Source organism: Aspergillus fijiensis (genome assembly GCF_003184825.1).
Source record: "Aspergillus fijiensis CBS 313.89 unplaced genomic scaffold BO72scaffold_24, whole genome shotgun sequence".
Lineage (NCBI taxonomy): Eukaryota > Fungi > Ascomycota > Eurotiomycetes > Eurotiales > Aspergillaceae > Aspergillus > Aspergillus fijiensis.
The window spans coordinates 143-12,331 of NW_024469000.1; the positions used below are offsets into that span (position 1 = coordinate 143).

Here is a 12,189-nt window from a genome sequence, read left to right on the forward strand (position 1 = left end):
TGGAGAACAGGTGGTTCTGTTCCGGTTGTGGTTGGCTGGCTGGCTGGCCGTGCAGTGGTTTGGGTGTATACTAAACGGTACTCCGTACAATTCTTTCTTGGAAGCTCAGCGCAATCCACTGGGCAACTACTGGACCCTACCCGTAGTACGTAACGTGGAGTTCACTCCAGGCTGTCAATGCCGTGCCCAAAAAGTGATGATGGAGGATAACCCGGTCAAACAAACAAATCAAATCAACCCGCGTTTGCCCACCGGCGGGTCTCGGCCCGACTCCCGCCAGTTGACTTCCAGCCTTCAGTCAGCCTAAGGCGCACTGTTCGCTGTTCTGCACACAATCAAGCATTTCCCTCCTGCGTGTCTGACCCAGTGGCTCCAGTTTGGTGTCCAGTCTGGTGTACAGTCTGGTGTGCAGGGCCGAATTCCCGACCTCAGCCTTTCCCTAAATTCACCTCCAGGTTAATCTTGAAGTGTCAATCATATCGTTCATTTCATATTCATCATGCATACACCTATACATTTACCCGATAGCGCTCAATAGCCCAACGAAACGTAGCAAACCAGACTAGACCACATGCAACCAAAAAAAAAAAAGGGTATGTAACATCACAGAACGAAAGAACTACCAGCTTAGTAGAATGGGGCGGCCGGATTCACAAAGAAGGTCGAGTCGTTCAGCTGTCCGCCCAGCAGAATCGGGTCTCCACCGTACTTCACATGTCTCTCCTCGGGGCCGGGGCCAGCAAGCACCCCAAAACTACCACCCCCATTGTCGATCTCCGCAAACCCCTGCAGCAGGCTGCTGTCGCTCCAACTCAGAAAATCCCATAAGTATTGCCCGGCCGAGTCGTCGATGAACGGCGGGTCGAACGGATCCAAAAACCCATTCTCCAGACTCACCAGGACCCCCGGCGGTAGCAGTCCCCCGGCGCCGGCCGCCGCCGCCGCCGCCCCGGGCATCCCCCCTCCTCCGTCGCAGAGGTTCGAACAGCTGCCGCTGTCGATGCTGCTGGCGGCACTGAGCAAGGCCGAGTTGCGCTTGCTGGCCTCGAACAGGCGCGACACCGCGTCCAACGTCGACTTCGCCGTGGGGCTCCACGACTGCAGCCGCGCCAGCACGAGCATGGTCGTCTCCACCTGCGCCTGGCAGGCCTCCACGGTCGCGCGGGGGTCGTCCACCGTGCCGTCGTTCAGGAACAGGCCCAGCAGCGGAACCATGGCCGCCTGGAAGATCAGCCAGACCGCGTTCCACCCGGACATCTGATGGTCCTGCGCCTTGGTCGCGATGTCCTGGATCGTCATCTCGGCGATCTCGCGACACCGCTCGATCGCCAGCCGCTCCTCGGAGCGGAGCACAATGTACGGAACCCGCCGCATCGCATAGCTGAGGAGGGTCGGCCGGTACAGGAGCATGCGCTGGTTGTAGTACCGCCACTTCATCACCGTCCGCGTGAACGCGATGGCTTCGGAGCACGGCTCGTGGTCTTTGAGGATATAGGGAAGGTTCTCGTACCATTCCAGCAGCTGGCTGTCCAGCTGCGTCATCTCATGGAACTTGGTCAGCGGCGACGCCGCCAGCACTTCTTGGATCTGAGTGGCGATCTTGCAGAAGCGCACGTTCTCCAGGAGGGGTAGAATATCCAGTACATTTCCCTTGCAACTGTCAGTATTTATCCTGCATGTCTTTGGAATAGGACCAACCGTACCTTTTCGCGATAATGTGGCAGCTTGACAGTGATGGTCGGCCCCAGACGGCCCATGCTGGGTCGCCCGAGGGTCATCCCCCCCCACGTATCCAGACAAAACAGCGACCACCACACGCGGCGCTTCTGGTCGGTGGACGATTGTCTTTGTCGGCTCCCCCCAGTCTGGCTGTCGGAGAGCTCTTTGTGGAGGCCCAGTGCCGCTGCCATCCGCAAGGCGGCCCCCATGATCGCATATGCTAGGTTGGGCTGGCTCGTGTAATGCAGATAATAGCCCCCCATGAGACCCAGGGTCTGGATGGTCTCCAACTGCGAAGAGCCCAGACACTCCAGATTGACGAGCTCCTTACACTTCAGAAAGTAAGTCTGATGCGACGTGTCGTGCGCCGGACAGGCTGCTATGCTGCCCAGGGCAAGGACAATGTTCAGCAAAGCCAGCCACTGTTCATCGCTCCGCCTCCCACTGTGGTAGGTTTCGCGGAAGGCCGGTTCATCCAACAATGGCACAAAGGGTTGAACGTAAGTAAAGTAAGCGTCCAGCAATTGGGATTCCGACGCTCGTCGGGACTCGGGCGTCGCGAGGCGCGGCTGGAACCCATGGACCGGCCAGTGCTGGCTGCCTGGAGAAGAAGAGAGGTCAATGGATCCTCTCCGACCACCATGGGCTGGAGTGCGTGAAAGGTGGGTGAGGGATCCAGGGTCCAACCATACGATGACCTTGAGCACCGCATGTATTGAAGACACACCTAAGTATGAGGATGGCTGCTGAGCCGACAGGGACAAGGCATTGACATCATCCGAGATGCCACTCGGAAACGCTGGGGTTCTCAGCGGGCGTAGAGGGCTGGTGTGGTCGGGGATGGTCTGGAGGGACTCGAGATTGCCATCCTCACTGGAAGCCGGGGATGTGTGGGCCTCGGCCGATGCAGAAGTGGCCGGGGAGGCTGGATGTGGCGGCTGCGTCTGCACATGCGATGGACCCTTACCCACCAAGTCTAGTAGTTTCTCGCGTGGCAAGTTCACCAGGGTCTCAGCTGGGAATCCGGGGAACAGCTTCTCGAGCACCCCGCGGAACTCGTCCAATGTAGTCGACAGTTTCTCCACGTGTCTGCATCCGCAACTCTGCTGGTTATTTTGTGTTCTGTGGTCTTCCAGACAAGAAAGTCAAAACACACCTGCGCGACGGACGAGGGTCGGAATACTGGCACTGATCGGCCTTCTTGTACCACCTGCATGCTTCGCATGGTTTTTCGCCATCACATTTGATCTTGCGATGCCGGCAAGACGTGCAAGCCCGAAGGGTGGTGACTCGACGGCCAACGGAGGGTTGACGCTGATTGCGCCCCCGGGTCGGATTCGACAGTCCGGGGTTCTCGAAGCCTTCAAACGTGTGGAACATGGCTAGCGACGATAAGATTAGAGATTCTTGGTGGAAGACCTGATAGACAGGTAGACTGATAGACTGATAGACTGATAGTACGATAGTACGATCAAGGCATTCTATGGTAGCGTGGTCAGCTAGAAACAGCCATTGGCAACCGGTCGCAGAAAGACTAGCAAGTTTCGATGCAACAGATGGCAGGGATAGCCTGTTTGCTGCTAGTGATGAGTGGCAGTAGGAGGGTGTGGAAATCAGATCATCGATGGGGATGGCCCCAGTGAATTACTGCATGGAAAATAGCCTAGTTCACTTGCAGTCGCCACTGTCTTGGATTGAAAAAGGTCGGCGGGGAAAATCGACAGTAAAAGAAAAACGTGTTGCAATATATCTTCAAGGGCAGGCAAGGTGAGTCGGACCACGAGGCGTATATTTTAGCAGCCGGAGAACAGCGATCATCAGCCCCCGAGAAAGCATCAAGCGACATTTTCCATTTTCCACCACCTCCTTCTCCTCTTCCTTCTTCTCCTCCTCCAAGAACCGACGACGCCCTCCCTCCACCACAGTGCCTGCCCAACACAGTCCCTGAAAAGCGATCGTCCTTCGGGATTTCTTTTCTTCACTGGTCCGGCTCTGGCGACGCCCCCGCAATTTTCCACTTTGATTAAATCCATCATGCAGGAAGTGGCCGTTTCTGTCAGGCTTCTGCATGTCTGGGGAAGAATCGGCATCCCATGCATCGTGGGTTCTGACTGGCTACTCCAGTCATAAACCCCGGACCCTTCGTCCACCGGCCATGCTTGACCCTATATCAAAGGCTCGGCTGCCAGGGTTACATACGACCAATATGTATTCAATCCCACTACAGGCTCGCCAACTCTCGCCCCAAAGGGTCTGTTCTTCACGGTGCCTTGGATCTGTCTCCTGTTAGCGCTTTCCCCTCTCTACGATGCACTCTGCTCGATGTTGGGCCATGTGCTTCCACCTATCAGGGGGTGATGGATGAGCCCCCGAATTCCTTCCGTGAGAAGTCCTTCCAGTTCCGAAAGGAAAACACATCAACTCGAAGGTGGGTTGCTGTGGTCCTTCTCCAGGTCACCTGAGGAACAGCCCTGTGTGCGCAAACATCGCGGGCTCTACCACAGTAAGCGTTCGACGCACGAATTCGCCCACGTTCTTGGGGGCACCCGCATCTACCCACGTCAGGGCTGACAGTCCTTCCACGGTACTCAACCCCGAGCCGGACAAACAATCATTACTCGCCTAGCGGGCAGCCAACCCCGTTACAGTTCTGCAGGCTGATGAAGACCGGAGCACATCAATATATTAAACCAACAGGGGTGGCGCCACTCGATGTCCGAGCAACAACCACAAATAGGCAGAAAGACCAACTGCGTCTGACTGCGATTTCCATCGGAAGTGGTTGGTGTATACCCGATTCAACAGCCTCCGTTCATCCGTGCTGCTCGAGCTTACTGCTCCTGAGTCCATTGTCAGAATCTGACGGGGTTTTTCCTGTCGCGACGGCGCAGGCGATAATAGCAGGGTTCAAGAAATTTCTCATTCCAGCACCTTCGCAGGGTCTGACTCTTTGGGAAATCTGTCCCCGCCAATTGCAGCTCTGACCCCGCATAGGATGACCGGCTTGGACACCCTATTTTAATTAAACCCCATGACGGGGTCGGAGTCTGTTGGCGCACCGCCGCTTAGAGTCCGTCGCCTATGTCCAATCCCGTAAGTCAACTGGTCCGTGGGCTCCCGGCTCCATCTTAGAGCTTTGCATTCATGAGTGGCAAAAGCGGTGATAGACTTTGGTCCCAGTTCAGAGCATTTCCTGGCCCATCTGGTTGCTCCAAGCGAGTTTGATGCCGGTTGATAGAATAAGCGGCTTCACACCACTTAGGACGCTTCTGGACAGAGGTGCGTGTGATTTGACACGGATTCTGGGGTACTCGAGGACGACAGCCAATCGCAAAATAGACTCGACGCAGAGTGGCCCGCATTGGTTAGGCAAAAGTGATCAGGCTAATTGCGATGAACGCCAAGAGCGCGAAATTGCTCACTCATCACATGCCGCATCGAATGGTTAGCGCTCCAAGGAGGAACCTGTCTCCATTTCCTGTAAGGTACCCCGGCATGACTGTGGAAGCAACGGGAGGCGGGAAGGGCGGAAGCACAGTGAGAACCGAGGCACTTGCCCCGGCTGTTGAGTGTTGAGAGTGTTGACACCCCATGGTCCTGCAATAAGCTGCTGGAAATGTCGTTCGTTTCGCTAAGCGACAATGGTCGGACTAGTGACTGGCGTACCAACCAATGAGATTCTGGCAGAGAGAATCGCTTATATGGCAGTGGGGTGAGGGTACAAGTTCGCTTCGAATCCAGGTTTAAGGTGGTCGAGAGTGATTCAGCACCGATCAGAGGATTTACGTTCAGTTTAACTAGTGATCTTCAGGGCTGTCAGGAACAAGAATCTCCAAGCACAAGGAAGGATTTGATCAGACGGGAGACCAACCACAGCTGCGTGGAGCATCATCCGCACCTAAAGCAGTAAAGTAGGGGGGAGGAATGTCGAGGATTGGTTTCAGTGAGAGGAGCATGGTTCGAGATACAGAGAATAGTCACTTTATATGCCTCCCAAGACGGGAGGGATTTCTTGTCGGTCGTGTCTTTGCACTGACTCGGACAGCGCTCAGGATATTCTTTGTCTGATCACTTCATTGTCCCATCACTTGGCTCATTTGAGACATTTTGACGATGAGCCGTGTTGAAACTCAAAGACTGACGGGAGATGGTGAGACAGTTCAGGATGTTGAGTGCGAAAGTGTAGGACTTGGGGACTCCCGAGTCACTGGCAGCACTCACTGAGTGGAAGAGGAAGACTGTTTTGGGAAAGGAGGAGAAGCCGCCCGTCGATTGCCCGATTAGGCAATGACAGCACGTGGAATGCGGAGATATCTCCGTGGAGCTCTTCCCTTGCTCTATACTTCCCTCATGGCATCTGAAACCATTAGATATCAGATTCAAGATACAAAGAGTGTGAATCTCCCCTTCGTTGCCAAAAAGCATTCACAGGGCCATCGATCGGTTCCCACTTGTTGAGCTTTCACGCATTGTTGCCATTGACTCGTCATTACCCCTCCTTGGCTTCCAATATGGCGAGTTTCATTCAGCATCCTCTGACCACCGGCTGGTCCTTCAAGGATAGCGACGAACAGGCATCTGATGCTTGGATGTCCGTTTCTAGCGTGCCGTCTGTCGTTCATCAGGACTTACAGGCAAATGGAAGGTGTGCCCATCATCAGCCTCTGGACTCTTGGCATGGTATTAACGCGGAGCACACAGATTGCAAGACCCTTACATTGGCTTCAATGAGCTCGAGGCAAGATGGGTCAATGCGAAGTCATGGTCTTACAGACATGTATTCCAGAAGCCGACCGTCCCTGCTGGATCCAGGGTCGTTCTGGCGTTCGACGGCTTGGATACTTTTGCTACGGTGAGACTGGACGACAAGATCATTCTCGAGAGCAACAACATGTTCCTAGCTCATCGCGTTGACGTCACCGAAGCCCTGGAGGCTGAGGGTGATCATGTGCTTCTCATCGACTTTGATTGTGCCATGCTGCGAGCCAAGGAGCTCCGAGAGCAGGACCCCAAGCACAACTGGGCTTCCTTCAACGGCGATCCGGCCCGACTAGCCGTTCGTAAGGCTCAGTATCACTGGGGCTGGGACTGGGGCCCAGTGCTGATGACTGCGGGCATCTGGCGAGACGTTCGGCTGGAAGTTTACTCGGCAAGAATCGCGGACCTCTGGACGGACGTAGATCTTGCTGCGGATCACCGGCATGCGCAGGTTGATGCCTACGCCGATATTGATGCCACAGAGAACTCTTCCTTTCGAGCCATCTTCACCTTGAATAAAGATGGTAAGGAGATTGCTCGGCAGGTCACCACGCCCGACAACAAGGTCGCCAAAGTGACATTCGAAATCGATCAACCAAGCCTCTGGTGGCCAAATGGTTACGGAGACCCAAATCTGTACGCGGTCTCTGTTTTCTTGGAGAAGGATCAGATTGAACTGCATCATGTCTCGAAAAAGATTGGCATAAGAACGGCAGAGGTCGTTCAGCGGCCAGACAAGCACGGCAAGTCGTTCTTCTTCCGAATCAACGGAGTCGACGTCTTTTGTGGTGGCTCGTGCTGGATCCCCGCAGACAACCTCTTGCCCAGCATTACCCGTGAGCGCTATCGGAGCTGGATTGAACTTATGGTCGCTGGTCGCCAAGTTATGATTCGGTAGGTTGGCCCATGCGGATACATTTCAGTTTTGCTTACAGCAACAGGGTTTGGGGCGGCGGTATCTACGAAGACAACAACTTCTACGAAGCATGCGACGAACTTGGTGTGCTTGTATGGCAGGACTTCATGTTCGGCTGTGGCAACTACCCGACCTGGCCCGAGCTGCTTGAGTCGATCGAAAAAGAAGCCGCCTATAATGTGCGCCGGCTGCGACATCATCCGTCTATTGTGCTTTATGCTGGAAATAACGAGGACTACCAAGTACAAGAGTCGGCAGGTCTGACCTATGACTTCGAGGACAAGAACCCCGAGAATTGGCTGAAGACGGACTTTCCAGCTCGGTACATATACGAGAAACTGCTTCCAGAGGTGATGGATAAACACTCTCCACGGACATTCTATCATCCCGGAAGCCCATGGGGAGATGGCAAGAAAACGTCCGATCCGACAGTAGGCGACATGCATCAGTGGAATGGTAATGTCCGTTTCCCGCACATGTAGCATTAATTGCTGACCAAGTACAGTCTGGCATGGAACGCAGGAAAAGTACCAGATTTTCGATACCCTCGGCGGACGATTCAACAGTGAGTTCGGCATGGAGGCATTCCCTCACCTATCGACCATCAACCACTTCGTCGAGCACGAGAAAGACAAGTACCCGCAGTCGCACGTCCTCGACTTCCACAACAAAGCTGACGGACATGAGCGGCGTATTGCTACATACCTGGTGGAGAACCTAAAGACAGCTACAGACTTGGAGGTGAGATCCCACGGCCACACAAGGTGACCCGCGCTAATGAGCCAGACCTACACCTATCTCACGCAAGTCGTTCAAGCTGAGACCATGATGTTCGGGTATCGAGGGTGGCGTCGGCAGTGGGGCGATGAGAGACACTGCGGCGGTGCTTTGCTCTGGCAACTCAACGATTGCTGGCCGACTATCTCATGGGCTATTGTGGACTACTTCCTGCGACCCAAGCCGGCATTCTACGCTGTGGCACGCGTATTGGCTCCGTTGGCTGTGGGTGTCCGACGCGAACACCATGATTGGAGCGTTACGCATGCCCAGCCTCCGAAAACGAGCAAGTTTGAGCTCTGGGTTGTTAGCTCCGCTCAGGAGGAAAGGACAGGAACGGTGGAACTCAGATTCCTCTCCATCAACGATGGTCAGGAGGTTAGGGAAAAGGTGGTCCACGAGAACATCACCATCCAGCCGAATGGCACCACCAACCTTATCGTGGACGGTCTGATTGATTATAAGGAGTATCCCGAACCACACGTGCTGGCTGCCCGCTTGTGGGTCGACGGGCAGATTGTCGCAAGGGATGTGGACTGGCCTCAGCCGTTCAAGTACCTCGATTTCTCGGAACGGGGGCTTGTGGTGGAGAAGATCTCTGCGACAGCTGAGCAGCAGACGTTGAAGATCAGCACGCAGAAGCCAGTGAAATGCTTGGTGTTTGAAGAGCGGGATGGAGTCAAGATCAGCGACAGCGCGATGGACATTATACCCGGTGATGATCAGACTGTCACGGTCCGGGGATTGAAGGGGGGTGACTCGCTGAAGTACAAGTATCTTGATCACTGATGATGATTGTGCAAGAGACTTTTTGACTGTAGGTAGTCAGGAAGTCACTAATGTGCGATGATGATATCGTATGTCTCGTTGAACATGATCAGCTTGAATTGAACAATCCTACTCTGCCTGTGACGACTGCCTGTGAAAGGGGGGCTCCTTTGCTCCCCCTCCCTACCTCAATAGAATAACTCAAAAAGATCGACAACCATCTATTTCCCAGTGTGGTTTCTCTCCAAGACAGGCTCTGTTCAGTATCCAAATGTTCCTATCGTTCACAAAAGTATACTGTAGCGATAGCAATCTTATCAGATAAGCCGAATCACCCCAAAGCAGCAAGGCCCCACACCGCAGAAATGACATCGACGGCGAGCGCGTTGCATCCCCTCCTTCTCCATCCCCTCCCTCCCTCTCCTTTACAACCCCTCAAACCCCTCCAACTCCCATGGCCGGCACAAAACGCACCTGGGACGGCCAACCCCTCGAACCCGCAACCATGACCTCCGCCGCCCCAGCCCCCGCCTCAATCCAAAGCATGTTCGAAACCTTCCGCAACGAACTAGACGAACACCACGACCGACGCGAGCGCCTAATCAAAACCAGCCGCGACATCACAGCTCTCAGCAAGAAGATGTACTCACTCCTCCCCATCCCTTCCCTCAAATCCCCCTCTCAACTAAAACAAAACACAAACTAACACTAAACCCGATCACCAGAATCTTCTCCCTCCAACGGTACCTTCCTTTCCTTACCTTACCTTCCCTTACCTCAATCCCAATCACCACCCAGACCCTAACCCTCCCAGAATCCGCACCCCAGCCTCCCCCCTCCCCCCCGCCATCGCAACCGAAACCACCCACCGCTTCACGCAAATCACGCGCCTCTTCGAATCCACCCTCCCCGACCTCGCCACCCTGCACCGCCACCGCTACCAGCGCCAACTCAGCGGCGCGATCCAGGAGTTCATCGAAGCGCTCTCCTTCCGCCACTACCTGACCACCCAGACCCTCATCACCATGCCGGAAGTGCGGGCTCACCTGCCGGACGGCATCCCGCTCACGGAGGAGGATTACCTGATGGGGCTTTTCGATCTCACGGGGGAGGTGATGCGGTTTGCGGTGACGGGGTTGTCAACGGCCACGATTGAGGGTGCAGATCATGGTACTACCAGCAAGAAGGACGGGGACGGCAAGAAAATCCACCTCCGCCCCGAGCAAACCGCCATCGTCGTGGATCTCCGGGCGATGCGGTCGGCCATCGAGCTCCTGAGTATCCCGCGACGGCATGCCGGGGCCATGTTCCGGGATATCGGCCGCAAGACCGAGGTGATGCAGGGGTCTGTGGAGAAGGTGGAGCGCGCGGCGTATGGGATCCTGGTGCGCGGGAGTGAGCGGCCCAAGGGGTGGAGGCCGGATTTCGGGGGGGATTCTTATCTGATTGATTGAGGGGATATTGTCTTTGGTGTATGATACATGATGCTTGGGTGATGGTGGTGGTGTAGGATTAGAATTATGGTCGGAGTTACTGGGACACAAAAACAGGAGTGATGTGTATAGTGGTAGGGGTATGAACAGAACAATACGAAGAATAAATTAATCTTAATAATAGCACTAGCACTACCTGCTACTGCTGCAGCAGTACAGCCTCGCCCGCAACAAACCTCAACACGAGCGAAATACAAACTAAACTCAACAAACGCCATCCAGCATCAATCATATCATACCGCATCCGCACCACACCCCCAACTAAACAGTCGGGAACCGCGGATCCTCATCCTCCGTCAGGATCCCCTGCGAGATCAGCTCATCCGGCGCCGGCCGGGCCCCGATCTTCTGGTCCAAATGATCGGCCAGCATGTGCTTCTCCAACTCCCGGGCGTTGGCTTGCAGGGCGGGGGCGGCGGTCGACGAGGGAAGGATGTTGCCTTCCCGACACACACACACACATCAGCATATCATCCCACGTTCGAGTATACATTGCACCATGCTAGAGGGCTGTGGGGTAGGGGGTGGGACTCACGCTCCACGAGTTCCTCGCGGTCGGGTCGGTGCTCGAGGTGCTTCTTCAGGTCGTCGGCCGTGCGGTGGCGGGCGAGGTCCTGGTGGGCGGCTTGGAGGGATCTATTTGATACGGGATGTTAGGGCGGGAGGGGACGGTGAGAGTTGTTGTTTCTTGGTGGGTGCCAGCCACGTACGGAGCCACATTGGTGTCGAGGAGGATGTGTCGTTCTTTCAGGTCCTGGACGTCCGGGCGATGCTGGAGGTGTTTCTCGAGCGAATCACGGCGCTCGGTGGGGGATGCGGAGAGAGGGGTCTGGTCGATGGCGCTGGCGCTGGTGTCCATGGTGTGAGGTGTGACGTATGTTCTCCGATGATATAGATGGGAATGGTTAGAACTAAGCAAGTGCTGTTTTGTTGCAGTGCTTTAAAGAAATTGGTGGAGTACTCGGCTGCAAGAACTAAGGGACCTCCCGAGGTATAAATAAGTTTAGCTAGTCCCTTCCACCAGTTCAAACAAGTCAAAGGATCACCAGCAGCTACGTAGTAGGTTGTTGTTGTCAGGGCGATTGATGGGGTGGTACTGGTGGTCAGGTCAAGTGATGGCCCAGTGGCAGGCCGATCCACGGGACCCCAGCCTAGCCCAGCCCAGCCAACTGGTGGCGCACGATGTCATATGTGGAGAGAGATCGCTATACTCCCTACTCCTTCAAGCCCCCCATGATACAACATGATACAATGTGATACGATGTCACAATAACTCATATTGTCTGGCAAGCTACCTTGATAAATATTCCGAGTATTTTTGGCCTGCTCTTCTTCCCTCCCCCATCCCACCACCACCAACACAACCCCTCCACCAGCCCAAAATATGCCCACAAAATCGATCGTAAAGCGAAGAACAACTGCTGTATCTGTTTTCGTAATTGCAGAGTAGAACATGTCGAAGAGCTAGCTTCCTCCGGACTTAATCCTTTTGCTCCGGGCTTCCTACCAGCAAAGTCCTAGGAGGGAAAATGAAAGCAAACGCCTCCTCCCACTAAAGCAAAAGTGATGGACCCAGACAGCTACGAGCCTCAACAGAATCTCGAGACGTTCGTCAGAGGAAGTCGGGCCAACATGCAGCCCGGTTCTCCGACGGCTCCCTTACCACCTGAGCGGTCATCGTTGTAGGCTCTCTCGAGACTAAGCGCTTAGATCTCGTCTACCAGTTCGGATGCCATGCCACCTGTCCAAGACCCATTC

At 54.9% G+C, this 12,189-nt stretch overlaps 4 protein-coding genes across 4 annotated transcripts; 2 read left to right on the plus strand and 2 right to left on the minus strand.

Annotated features, from left to right (window-relative positions):
• Positions 1-577: 577 nt before the first annotated feature.
• Positions 578-3,285, minus strand: BO72DRAFT_109873 (putative C6 transcription factor). Its single transcript, XM_040938939.1, has 3 exons — positions 2,876-3,285; positions 1,704-2,808; positions 578-1,650 (listed from the first exon to the last, which is right to left on the minus strand). The coding sequence occupies exons 1-3, from the start codon at positions 3,097-3,099 to the stop codon at positions 628-630; spliced, it is 2,352 nt and encodes a 783-aa protein (XP_040801067.1). The 5' UTR covers positions 3,100-3,285; the 3' UTR covers positions 578-627.
• A 2,478-nt stretch (positions 3,286-5,763) lies between these two features.
• On the plus strand, positions 5,764-9,003 carry BO72DRAFT_109883 (glycoside hydrolase family 2 protein). The gene is made up of 5 exons (XM_040938940.1): positions 5,764-6,364; positions 6,421-7,371; positions 7,419-7,849; positions 7,899-8,134; positions 8,180-9,003. The coding sequence occupies exons 1-5, from the start codon at positions 6,231-6,233 to the stop codon at positions 8,957-8,959; spliced, it is 2,532 nt and encodes an 843-aa protein (XP_040801068.1). The 5' UTR covers positions 5,764-6,230; the 3' UTR covers positions 8,960-9,003.
• A 353-nt stretch (positions 9,004-9,356) lies between these two features.
• BO72DRAFT_448115 (translin family protein) lies at positions 9,357-10,523 on the plus strand. Its single transcript, XM_040944714.1, has 3 exons — positions 9,357-9,580; positions 9,664-9,681; positions 9,753-10,523. The coding sequence occupies exons 1-3, from the start codon at positions 9,393-9,395 to the stop codon at positions 10,390-10,392; spliced, it is 846 nt and encodes a 281-aa protein (XP_040801069.1). The 5' UTR covers positions 9,357-9,392; the 3' UTR covers positions 10,393-10,523.
• On the minus strand, positions 10,508-11,569 carry BO72DRAFT_109891 (RPEL repeat-containing protein). The gene is made up of 3 exons (XM_040938941.1): positions 11,142-11,569; positions 10,967-11,067; positions 10,508-10,871 (listed from the first exon to the last, which is right to left on the minus strand). The coding sequence occupies exons 1-3, from the start codon at positions 11,288-11,290 to the stop codon at positions 10,693-10,695; spliced, it is 429 nt and encodes a 142-aa protein (XP_040801070.1). The 5' UTR covers positions 11,291-11,569; the 3' UTR covers positions 10,508-10,692.
• Between the last annotated feature and the right edge of the window lie 620 nt (positions 11,570-12,189).